This window comes from Heptranchias perlo, chromosome 33 (assembly GCF_035084215.1).
Source record: "Heptranchias perlo isolate sHepPer1 chromosome 33, sHepPer1.hap1, whole genome shotgun sequence".
Classification (NCBI taxonomy): domain Eukaryota; kingdom Metazoa; phylum Chordata; class Chondrichthyes; order Hexanchiformes; family Hexanchidae; genus Heptranchias; species Heptranchias perlo.
In genome coordinates, this window is record NC_090357.1 from 23540657 (window position 1) to 23554173 (window position 13517).

The 13517-nt window shown below is 48.0% G+C and overlaps 1 protein-coding gene across 1 annotated transcript in view; it reads right to left on the bottom strand.

The window, feature by feature from the left end:
* Positions 1-13517, bottom strand: part of robo4 (roundabout, axon guidance receptor, homolog 4 (Drosophila)) — a 109308-nt gene that overhangs the window by 12237 nt on the left and 83554 nt on the right. The window contains exons 16-18 of the mRNA XM_067971054.1: positions 13307-13448; positions 12264-12491; positions 8380-8792 (exon numbers count right to left, since the gene is read on the bottom strand). Of these exons, the coding sequence (XP_067827155.1) occupies positions 8380-8792; positions 12264-12491; positions 13307-13448 (783 nt within the window). The remainder of the gene's footprint in view (positions 1-8379; positions 8793-12263; positions 12492-13306; positions 13449-13517) is intronic.

Below are 13517 nucleotides of genomic sequence, written 5' to 3' on the forward strand. Positions count from 1 at the left end.
AGAGAGTGTGACACACACACACAGGAGAGGAGAGAGTGTGACACACACACACAGGAGAGGAGAGAGTGTGACACACACACACAGGAGAGGAGAGAGTGTGACACACATACAGGAGAGGAGAAAGTGTGACACACACACACACACCGGAGAGGAGAGAGTGTGACACACACACAGGAGAGGAGAAAGTGTGACACACACACACACACAGGAGAGGAGAGTGTGACACACACACACAGGAGAGGAGAGAGTGTGACACACACACACAGGAGAGGAGAGAGTGTGACACACACACACAGGAGAGGAGAGAGTGTGACACACACACAGGAGAGGAGAAAGTGTGACACACACACACACAGGAGAGGAGAAAGTGTGACACACACACACACACACAGGAGAGGAGAGTGTGACACACACACACAGGAGAGGAGAGAGTGTGACACACACACAGGAGAGGAGAGAGTGTGACACACACACAGGAGAGGAGAGAGTGTGACACACACACACAGGAGAGGAGAGAGTGTGACACACACACAGAGGAGAGGAGAGAGTGTGACACACACACACAGGAGAGGAGAGAGTGTGACACACACACAGGAGAGGAGAGAGTGTGACACACACACACAGGAGAGGAGAGAGTGTGACACACACACACAGGAGAGGAGAGAGTGTGACACACACACACAGGAGAGGAGAGAGTGTGACACACACACACAGGAGAGGAGAAAGTGTGACACACACACACACAGGAGAGGAGAAAGTGTGACACACACACACACACACACAGGAGAGGAGAGTGTGACACACACACACAGGAGAGGAGAGAGTGTGACACACACACAGGAGAGGAGAGAGTGTGACACACACACACAGGAGAGCAGAGAGTGTGACACACACACACAGGAGAGGAGAGAGTGTGACACACACACACACAGGAGAGGAGAGAGTGTGACACACACACAGGAGAGGAGAGAGTGTCACACACACACAGAGGAGAGGAGAGAGTGTGACACACACACACAGGAGAGGAGAGAGTGTGACACTCACACACAGGAGAGGAGAGAGTGTGACACACATACAGGAGAGGAGAAAGTGTGACACACACACACACACCGGAGAGGAGAGAGTGTGACACACACACAGGAGAGGAGAAAGTGTGACACACACACACACAGGAGAGGAGAGTGTGACACACACACACAGGAGAGGAGAGAGTGTGACACACACACACAGGAGAGGAGAGAGTGTGACACACACACACAGGAGAGGAGAGAGTGTGACACACACACAGGAGAGGAGAAAGTGTGACACACACACACACAGGAGAGGAGAAAGTGTGACACACACACACACAGGAGAGGAGAAAGTGTGACACACACACACACACACAGGAGAGGAGAGTGTGACACACACACACAGGAGAGGAGAGAGTGTGACACACACACACAGGAGAGGCGAGAGTGTGACACACACACAGAGGAGAGGAGAGAGTGTGACACACACACAGAGGAGAGGAGAGAGTGTGACACACACACACAGGAGAGGAGAGAGTGTGACACACACACACAGGAGAGGAGAGAGTGTGACACACACACACAGGAGAGGAGAGAGTGTGACACACACACACAGGAGAGGAGAGAGTGTGACACACACACAGGAGAGGAGAGAGTGTGACACACACACAGGAGAGGAGAAAGTGTGACACACACACACACACAGGAGAGGAGAGTGTGACACACACACACAGGAGAGGAGAGAGTGTGACACACACACAGGAGAGGAGAGAGTGTGACACACACACACAGGAGAGGAGAGAGTGTGACACACACACACAGGAGAGGAGAGAGTGTGACACACACACACACACACACACACAGGAGAGGAGAGAGTGTGACACACACACACAGGAGAGGAGAGAGTGTGACACACACACACAGGAGAGGAGAGAGTGTGACACACACACACAGGAGAGGAGAGAGTGTGACACACACACACACAGGGGAGGAGAGAGTGTGACACACACACACAGGAGAGGAGAGAGTGTGACACACACACACAGGAGAGGAGAGAGTGTGACACACACACACAGGAGAGGAGAGACTGTGACACACACACACAGGAGAGGAGAGACTGTGACACACACACACAGGAGAGGAGAGAGTGTGACACACACACACAGGAGAGGAGAGAGTGTGACACACACACACAGGAGAGGAGAGAGTGTGACACACACACACAGGAGAGGAGAGAGTGTGACACACACACACACACACACACACAGGAGTGGAGAGAGTGTGACACACACACACAGGAGTGGAGAGAGTGTGACACACACACACAGGAGAGGAGAGAGTGTGACACACACACACAGGAGAGGAGAGAGTGTGACACACACACACAGGAGAGGAGAGAGTGTGACACACACACACAGGAGTGGAGAGAGTGTGACACACACACACAGGAGAGGAGAGAGTGTGACACACACACACAGGAGAGGAGAGAGTGTGACACACACACACACAGGAGAGGAGAGAGTGTGACACACACACACAGGAGAGGAGAGAGTGTCACACACACACACAGGAGAGGAGAGAGTGTGACACACACACACAGGAGAGGAGAGAGTGTGACACACACACACAGGAGAGGAGAGAGTGTGACACACACACACACACACACACACAGGAGAGGAGAGTGTGCATCGCGAACACGCACACAGGAGAGAGCGCGACATGCACACAGGACAAAGCGTGACACACAGGAGGACACACAATATGGAGTGTATGACATTAAAGATAAAAAATGGGAGAGTTTGCCGAGACCTACTAAATATTATTCAGTAGGAGAGTCAATCGCTCATATCGGCAGTAAAGTTTAAAAATATCATCTATTTTGCTGCATGACACTCTGAATAGCTCCATATTTTTAAATGGGTTTGCAGTCTGTCACTCTTACTGATCATAAAGGTCACTTCTAACACTTCACAGATTTTGACAGCCACGTACAGGGGAATGCCCTGACTGCAGTGTGTTGTACACAGACTGGGCTGATATCTTATCCTCACAAGGCATCAGGGATTCAGACACTGATCTACCCTAACATACTGGGGCTCAAGTGCACTTCCTGCCTCACTAGATACCAGGGACTTGGGCGTCAGGAACTCCACCACATACCCACCAATGAGGTAGAGGTGATGTGGGCAATGTTGTGGATGTGGAAGTATGTGATCTTAGGATATGGAGTTAGAAGCTTTGCTCCCAGATGAATAGGACAGCGAGCCTGCGGATGGTTTAGTTCAACCTTAGTGAGCAACCGGGGAGGATGGAGTCGGGGAGAAAGGTGACGAGTTTTTGGCGGGAGCCCATTAAGATGGCCTCAGCTGTCCCAGTGTTCTGGCTCATCCAGGACATCCAATTGAACAGACAGACACACCGGACTTCAGCTTAGCATCTCATCTGAAGGGTGATACCTTCGTTCCAACCCTCCGTCAGTACTGCGCTGGAGTGTCAGCTTAGGTTATGAGCTCAAACTGGATTGGAGGCACAATTTTCTAATTTAGAGGCAATAGTGCTAGCAACTGAGGCAAGGTGATACACCTTAGTGACCAGAGGAAACCATCCCTGCTGGTCTTTGATCAGAAAGACCTATATTCAAATAATGTGAGCTAGATGGAAGTGAGAACTAGAAGTAAAAAGGGCAACATTGGTCGGACACTCCACCCGAATCACCACACTCTACAGCTTCTGCAAATAAGGTTACCTGGATTACAGATGGCTGGCTTACTTTCGTTGCCTTCGATTCATGGGATGGTACTTTCACCTCTGTCATGGGTTCAAACCTCACCGCAGAGACTTGAGTACATAATCTAGACTGACACCTCAGTACAATACTGAGGGAGCGTTGCATAGTTCAGATGACACATTAAACTGAGGCCCTGTTTGCCCTCTTAAGTGGATGCAAATGAACTCATGGGTACTATTCTAAAATGACCAGGGGAGATCTCCCTCGGTGTCCTGGTCAATATTTACCCCTCAACCAGCATCAATAAAAACAGATTATCTGGTCATTTACCTCATTGCTGTTTGTGGGATCTTGCTGTGCCGCAAAATTGGCTGTCACATTTCCTATATTAGAACAGTAACTACACTTCAAAAGTACTTCATTGGCTGTAAAGCTGCTTGGGACATCCTGAGGTCGTGAAAGGTGCTATAAAAATGCTAGTTTCCTTCTCTCTTTCCTTCACAAAAAGAACTTAATGGCACAGTACATAAATAAAAGCAGAGAGGTGCTGTGCCAGGATTTGTGATGAAGTGTTCCGTCCAGAGTTACTCTCTCTTCCCAGACACTAATGCATTTGGCCTATAATGCCTGTTCAGGCACTGGTTTATTAAAATGCCTCAAAAGTAGGGTATTAAAACTCACTGGAGATTGTTTGTGCACTGGTTTGAAGCTTCTTAGGGCTATTTATAGCAACTGAAATGGTTGGATTGGATTATTGAGAACGATTGTTGGAGGAAATTACTATGCGGGAAAGTAAGAATAGCAGCATCAGCAGAATGCTACAACATTCCATTTACAGCCGGACTGTAAATACACTTCTTATCAGACAATGTTGTTGCTTCAAAACATCCGCTGTAAATAGCGCTGATTGCACAAGTTTTGAAATTATATTCTCCCCCAACACTTCATCCAGGAATCTGGCCAGACTCGCTGTCTGGTACAATGGGCTCTGCCTGCACAGAAAGTGTTTGGCAAAACTTTCCATTTATTGCAAACACACAATGTTGCTATAAATCACACTGAAATATGCCAGATACCAGAACATTAAGGACACACTGCTCTTGTCGCTTCTGTGCTACAACCTGCACGGGGAGTGCTTTACAAGTCAGTGTAGAAGAAGCTTTACTCTGTATCTAACCATTGCTACATTTAACCTTGGAGTGTTTGATGCAACAGCGTAGAGGGAGCTTTACTCTATATCGAGCCAGCGCTCCACCTGCCCTGGGAGTGCTTCACTGGACAGTGTAGAGGGAGCTTTACTCTGTATCTAACCAATGCTGTACCTGAGCTGTGGTTGTTTGATGGGACAGTGTAGAGGGAGCGTTACTCTGTACCTAATCCATGCTGTACCTGACCGGGGAATGTTTGATGGGAGCGTTTAGAGCGGAGGAGTCAAATGTACGGCCCACGGATCCTGCTCGTGGAACAGGTTCACCTGGCCCACAGACCGAGATTTCTTGCGTATGGACCTAACAGCTGATCAGCCCCGCCCACCCACCCGCCAAATCCCACCTGTAACGGCCAAGCATCCTTGGTGGACTCTGGGTAATAATCCGTTACTCCTCGAGCCTCCGCTGACAGTCACGGGACATTCTTTTATTGACAGTGTAATTAATCAATGGGAAGCTCGTGGCAATGAGGTTCCAGCCTATAGTAAGCGGCAGGAAGATGAGTCTGCCCGGAGAGGTGGGAGGCAGTTTTTGGTATGACGAGTTCCCTGGTGCCACGCAGTGGGCGAGTTGGTAAAGGTGGTGCAATGAGCCCCTTGCTGAGGTAGGTGCTCTGTGTTGCCTGGGGTTATAAGCACTGGAGCAATAAATAAATGCCGCTTACAGAGGGCGACTGTCAAGGGAGATCCTGCAGGACCGGCCCCTATAATTGGGCGGACTGCTCGTTTCCCTGGGGTTCATTTCCCAGTTTCTGCCAAATCTGGGGCTGCGGCCCCTCTGATCGCGGAAGACTTCAAACTGATAGCCAGGAAGGGATGAGCAGTGCGACAAACCTGGCAGCTGCCACCACGGTGACAAGGCATCAGGAATTTACGCAATGGCGTTGCATATTCATCCCCACTTCTTTGAGGAAGTGACAACCCGAGTGGACTGTAGTAAACCCCATCACATGGTGCACCTCGACTTCCAAAAGGCTTTTAGCAAAGTTCCACATGAAAGGCTTTGCATTAAACTCAAAGCTGAGGGGATTCAGGGTAATCCCTGGGAATTAAAGTAACTGGTTGAAGGGTAGGAAACAATGAATACCATTTGAAGGAGTTATGCTAGAGGGGGTGAAGTAATAAGTGGAGTATCTCAAGGCTCAGGACTGGGACCGCTGCCGTTTCTAATTTATATAAACCACCTCGATTCTGTTTCCACTGCCAGGATGGATGGTAACCAGAGGACACAGATTTAAGATAATTGGCAAAGATCTAGATGTGGAGAATTTTTTTTACGCAGCGAGTTGTTATGATCTGGAATGCACTGCCTCAAAGGGCGGTGGAAGCAGATTCAATAGTAACTTTCAAAAGGGAATTGGATAAATACTTGAAAAGGAAACATTTGCAGGGCTATGGGGAAAGAGCAGGGGAGTGGGACTCATTGGATAGTTCTTTCAAAGAGCCGGCACAGGCACGATGAGCCAAGTGGCCTCCTTCTGTGCTGTATCATTCAATGATTCAGAAACTCAATGCAAAGTGGTCAAATTTACAAATGATACCAAACTAGATGGGACAGTGGAATCAGAAGAGGCAGCTCAGAAATTACAGAATGAGTTGGGCAGGATCAGCAAGTGAACAGAACAATGGGGGATGAAATTTAATGCAGGTGTAAAGTGCTACATGTAAGGAAGAAAAATACATGACACACGCAGTCCATGACTGGTGTCGCAGTAGCTCAGGGTGAAACTAAAAGAAGTCCTGGAGTCTCGGTAAACCCAATGCTAAACATCATCAGTCAATGCAGAACAGCAATCAACAAAGACAACAGGATGTCCAACTATCTGGAAAAAATAGTAGACTCTGAGTTAAAGGAGGGAATGATCACATTTTATGGTGCTCCACTCAGAATACTGCGTCCAGTTCCGGTTGCCAAGAAACAAGAGAAGTTCGAGTGTTGGGGACAATGTAGAGAAGAGGCTGATCTACAGGTATCAGCGAGCAGCAGCACCAGTAAATAACATCTAAATAAAAGTACCAATATGGTTTAATTTATCTATTTCTATTTGAATAACTTTTGCTGAATGTGTCCCACACTGTATAAAAGGAGTTTGACCACCCCTGTGTGGAGAGAGCTTCACTCTGCACTTAACCCATGCTGTACCTGACCTTAGAATACCTCATTTGGACACTGGACACAGAGTAGATACAGGTTCCACTCCCTAATGCTAATGTCTTCTAGCTCCATGAGAATAAAAATTCACCCCCCTCAAAAAAATTTAAAGTGAGCACAATTTTTTTTTCATTCCTGCCCTCTGCTCTACTCCTTCCCTTCTACACTCTTCTCTCCTCTCCTCTCCTCAACTCCCCTCCCTCCTGAATGCATTGACTCCTTGCTGGGGTACAGGGTGACAGACTCCCTCCTGTACCTTGCTCATATGACCATCAATGATGAGTGAGACTTGACGGTGAGTGTCGGAACACTATTCAACCACAGGGTGCATCAGAGAGGAGCCCAATCCTGTCCTCACTCGACAGCAACACAAGTTCACTTTCCAGCAGGGGTCACAGCCAGGAGAAGGGACCTCGTCATATCTCTCCTGCCCCCCCCCCCCCCCCCCCGTAATAGGTCAAGGGTGCTGAGGTTAATTACAGCACTGCTGCCACTGCCCTGGCTGAAATGAGCTAACTCATCTAACATCACATTGAAAGGTGCGATTCTACAGCCCTACACTCCCAGTGGGGGGGCAGTGCTCGTGGGGAGAGCAGCTCGGCTAATCACAGGGTCCGCCCAGAGCACTGCCCCTCCCCCACCCTCCCCCCCCACCCCCCCGGCAGTGTGCTAGATCAGGGCATCCCTAAAAAAGATAAAAAGAAAGATCTTGCATTTATATAGCACCTTCAACAATCTCAGGATGTCCCAAAGTGCTTTACAGTCAATGAAGTACTTTTGAAGTGTCGTCACTGTTGTAACGCAGGAAATGCTGCAGTCAATTTGTGCACAGCAAGGTCCCACAAACAGCAATAAGATAATGACCAGATCATCTGTTTTCAGTGATGTTGGTTGAGGGATAAATATTGGCCAGAACACTGGGGAAAACTGCCCTGCTCTACTTCAAATAGTGCCATGGGATCTTTTAAATCCACCTGAGCAGGCAGGCGGTGCCTTGGTATAACATCTCATCTGAAAAACAGCACCTTCATCAGTGCAGCACTCCCTCAGTATTACACTGGATTGTCAGCCTAGATTTTGCACTCAAGTCTCTGCAGCAGGACTTGAACCAACAACCTTCTGACTCAGAGACCAGATTGCCACCAGCTCACACCTATCCACATGACCCCCCCTCCCGGTCGGTATGGCTCTACAAGTGGCCGAGCCGTGCGTCTAACACGAATCCCCAGGCTGATTATTATCCCAGGCCTCGGTTCTGTTCGGACGCCACGTTGAGATTTACCTGCGTAAGAGGTCTCCGTCTCCGCTTGCGTCAGACCGAAACAGAAACTGTCAACCGCCACGGCGAGAGCTTGGGCGAAGTTGGCATCCATGAGGAAGGAGCCATCGGAGGAGCTGACCATGCTGCAGCGGGCACTGGTGAAATTGTCCTCAGACACCGATCCCCAGCCGTTGGCCAGCGACCCGGCGAGGGAACTCTCGCACTCGCTGAGGCTGGAGGTTGGACTGTGGCAGAGTCTGCGAAAGAACTTGTGCGAGTTCACTCGGGCCACCTCCACGTCCAGGTCATCGTCCTCGTCGTCATAGTCCGCAGCATCTGTTTCCAGGTCAGAGAGCAGCGGTCCGCAGATGTAACCGTATGTATGGGGAGGCGAGAAAGGTCTTTGAAGAGAGGACAGGCTGTCTGTGAAGTGCCTGTATCGAAAAAACATTTAATTATTTCCCATCGCCAGGAACTTCCTGAACGACCGACAACAAATGGCATTGATACAGCGCCTTAAGCGTAGTAAAACATCTCAAAGCCCTTCACAGGAGCGTATTCAGACAAAATTTGACACCGAGCCACTTAAGGAGTTATTAGGACAGGTGACCAAAAGCTTGGTCAAAGAGGTAGGTTTAAGGAGCGTCTTAAAGGAAGAGACGTAGAGAGGCAGAGAGGTTTAGGGAGGGAATTCCAGAGCTTAGGGTCTAGGCAGCTGAAGGCACGGCCGCCAATGGTGGGGTGAAGGAAATCGGGGATGCGCAAGAGGCGAGAATTGGAGGAGCGCAGAGATCTCTTGGGGTTGTAGGGCTGGAGGACATTACAGAGAAAGGGAGGGGCGAGGACACGGAGGGATTTGAACATGAGGATAATCATTTTAAAATCGAGGTGTTGCTGGAGTGGGAACCAGTGGGCAGAGGGGTGATGTGTAAATGGGACCTCGTGCGAGTTAGGATATGGGCAGCAGAGCTTTGGATGAGCTGAAGTTTACGGAGGGTGGAAGATGGGAGGCCGACCAGGAGAGCATTGGAATAGTCAAGTCTGGAGGTAACAAAAGCATAAATGAGGGTTTCAGCATCAGATGGGCTGAGACAGGGCCAGAGATGGGCAATGTTAAGGAAGTGGCAGTGGCCAGAAACTGAGCTCAGAGTCAAATAGGACGCCAAGGTTGCAAACAGTCTAGATCAGCCTCAGACAGTGACCAGGGAAATGGATGGAGTTGGTGGCTAGGGAACAGAGTTTGTTTACTGAAAACACCGTGGGGAAATGAGAATCAAGCAGTTCCTGTTACAAGTAGCTGATTCACAACGTCAGTTTTACGTTCATTGAAAATCCACACCAAAGTATCTATTTTGAGCGAGGTAGAAATTGTACAGTAAGTTCAGCCTAAGAACTTTTAGCAAAGGAATCACAGGAACTCCCTATCCCTCAACCTATCTCCTTTCCTTTCCTGTAAGTGCTGGGATATGGTTCGACAGTACCAGCTGCTCTCCAGTACCTCACGCCAAGCGGCCATTGTTCAGACTCGAGCATTGACAGGCTACTCATAGGCATTGCAGCCCATCTGAACTCTGTCTCCATCAAACGTTCATACACAAACACTTTCCAGCAGGGCTAACTAGAGAGCGGAAACCTGGCTGATTTTTCTCCTCCCTAACCTGAGTGAGCCCTTATGCCAATTGTAACGTCGGAAAATAGAAATCAGAGTAGGCCATTCAGCCTCTCAAGCCTGTCCCGCCATTCAATTAGATCACGGCATCTTCACCACAATCTGAAAGAAAGAAAGAACTTGCATTTATAAAGCGCCTTTCACGATGTGAAGACGTCCCAAAGCGCTTTACAGCCAATTAAGTATTTTTGAAGTGTAGTCACTGTTGTAATGTAGGAAACGCGGCAGCCAATTTGCCCACAGCAAGCTCCCACAAACAGCAATATGATAATGACCAGATAATTTGCTATAATGCTGTTTGTTGAGGAATAAATATTGGCCAGGTCACCAGGGAAAACTCTCCCCCCTCTTCTTCGGAATAGTGCCAAGGGATCTTTTACGTCCAACTGAGAGGGCAGAGGGGGCCCTCAGTTTAACGTCTCATCTGAAAGACGGCAGTGCAGCACTCCCTCAGTACTGCACTCAGCTATCTCAACACTGTACCAGAATCAAAACTGGTACATTCCTGGTCTGTATGTCTCAGTGCAACACCTGGCAGTGCATTTACCAACTGAGTTATAAGTGGAGCCCTATAATTTTAAATTAAAATATTAAACGTACATGTTACTGTGGTGGCATACCAAAGGCATGCTGGGATAGCTTGGTTGCTGGATGACCTCATTTCAAAATGGCTCCCAAAATAACTTTTTCCCCCTCAATAACCTAGTGTAACTCGGATTGTTGAGTGTTGGGCATGCTCATCAATCACTGCGATTAAGAGTCTACCCATCAAACACAATCTCTCTGCCTCTCCGTTCATTTTTCTCCCTCCTCCTCCCCCAACCTTCGATTTGTTCTATTTGTGCTTAAAATTCACTGTTGCTCAACATATATCCCTGATTAATCTACCTTGCTTCTGGAAAAAAAACATTATTCACTTAAAATCCACAGATTTGTTTTTGCAACAAAGAATTCAGGCATGACGCAGAATTTCAAACACTGGCAGCATTTGCTTCAATTTAAAATTGCTGAATTGATCGCTTAAGTTTCACCCTCAGGCTTATGGACTGACTTAGGTGAAACAATACGGGATCAGGACGTTGTTGCAGTGCACGCACACATGTGGAGTGAGGGAACTTAGTGCATTAAAAGCAGAAGATTCACATTGTCCATTCTCCGGGGACAATAACAGATGAGTTGGCTCCCCATGGTGTCAGCCGTAACTCAGTTGGTAGCACTGTGGCCTCAAGGTTTGCGGTTCAAGTCCCACTCCAGTGACTTAAGCACAAAAATCCAGGCTGATACTTCAGTGCAGTACTGAGGGAGTGCTGCACTGTCAGAGGTGCCGTCTCTCAGGTGAGCCATTAAACCAAAGCCCTGTCTGCCCTTTCAAACGGATGTAAAAGATCTCATGGCACTATCTGGGGAAAAAACAGCAGAGTTCTCCCTGGTATCCTGGCTGATATTTATCCCTTAACCAACATCACTAAAACAGATTATCAGGTCATTAACAAGTTGCTGCTTGTGGGAGCTTGCTGTGCACAAATTAACTTCTGTGTTTCCCTACAATACAACAGTGACTACACTTCAAAAAGTACTTCATTGGGTGTGAAGTGTTTGGGATGTCCTGAGGCCATGAAAGTTGCTATAAAAATGCAAGTCTTTCTGAAGGACAAGAAATTTTAATTCTTTGATTTAACTGGAATTATAGTGAGGCCGACCATTTAATTTCAACAACGAGTCCACCTGAGAGATTGTGAAGGCAATTGTCTAAGATTGAGGTTGCATTGTTAGTGACAATACATAGAATGTATTACACAGAAACTGGCCATTGGACCCAACGTGTCTATGCTGGTGTTTATGCTCCACATGAGCCTCCTCCCACCCCACTTCATCTAACCCTATCAGCATAACTTATTCTTTTCTCCCTCATGAGTTTATCTAGCTTCCCCTTAAATGCATCTATACTATTCGCCTCAACTGCTCCTCATGGCAGCGAGTTCCACATTCTTACCACTCTTTGGGTAAAGAAGTTTCTCCTGAATTCCCTATTGGATTTATTAGTGACTATCTTATCCGTATGGCCCCTAGTTTTGGATTTCCCCACAAATGGAAACATTTTCTCTACGTCTACCCTATTGAACCCCTTCATAATTTTAAAGACCTCTATCAGGTCGTCCCTCAGCCTTCTCTTTTCTAGGCATGTTCGAGTGGAAAGTTACTAAGAATTTAGGAAACTCATGAAGACTCCTCAAACCTTTGGTTACCCTCGTCTGTCAGCTCCAGGTACTGAGCTACTTGGTCTGGCCGGAGGCCATTTTCAGCGTTGTCGTTTGCTGACAGCGAGAGGGTGACAGTGGACAGACGGCTGTAGCACGTAGTCTGACAGGACAACTCGTCGTCCCCCGGAGGAGACCAACTCTCCACCCTCGTTTTTCCTGGCGAGACCGTGCTTGATTCTGAAAACTTTGTAGATTTGCTTGGCCTGAAACAGAACACCAATACAAGTGAGACTCTCCCTTCAATTTTCCCGCAACTGCCTCTTCCTGAAGACGTTCATGCTGAGGAATGGGTGCCAATAGCCCTCATAGGAAGCTGAGAACAGGAGGAGGCCTTGCGGCCTCTCAATCCTGCTCCATCATTCAGTTAGATCATGGCTGATCTGTACCTCAAATCCATTGATCCCTATCCTTTGATCCATATCCCTGGATATCCTTACCTAACAAAAATCTATCGATCGCAATCTTGAAAATTTCAATTGACCCAGCATCCACAGCCTTTTGGGGGAGAGTGTTCCAGATTCCCACTACCCTCTGTGTGAAAACTGCTTTCTGATTTCATTCCTGAATGGCCTGGCTCTAATTTTAAGATTGTGTCCCCTTGTTCTGGAGCCCCCACCAAAGGAAAGTTATCCGGTATTTTGCCTGATTTATTTCCACATGTAAACCAAGAGGGCGAGTGTCAGCAGAATATGTGAATGGGGAGACTATGCACAATAGCAAAGTCCATTCCTATTCTCGCCCAACATCCACAGGTATCCAACTTCCAGTAGTGGTCATTGGATAGGCATCCAGAGTGGGGGCCCAGGCTGATCTTTCCCCTCCCTAGCTCAGGCATGCTGGGGAAATTATAGCCCCATCACTATCCTTCCCCTCTAATCTGGTGACAGAGTTGGGGTCGCTGGTAGTGTGGTCAGTTGCATCAGTTTCACTTTTAAACTACAGTGTTTCCAAAGGATAAGTAAATGCAGTTCCCCTTATCCTTCCCCCATTTTTCTCAATACTATAGAACAGTCCTTACCTTTCCTGTGTACCCTGGATTTGCCCAGGTTTCTGTATAGGGAGAGGTGGAGGAGGTGGGAGGGCATCCACCAGTTTTAGCCCAAAACCGTGATGCTGGATCTTTGGAGAACAGAAAGTTTTCAACACTTTCTTCCCATCACCTGCCAACAAGACATAGAGGTTACAATCACAGGGCAGAAGGAGTAGAGAATGGCATTTGGGTAACTGCT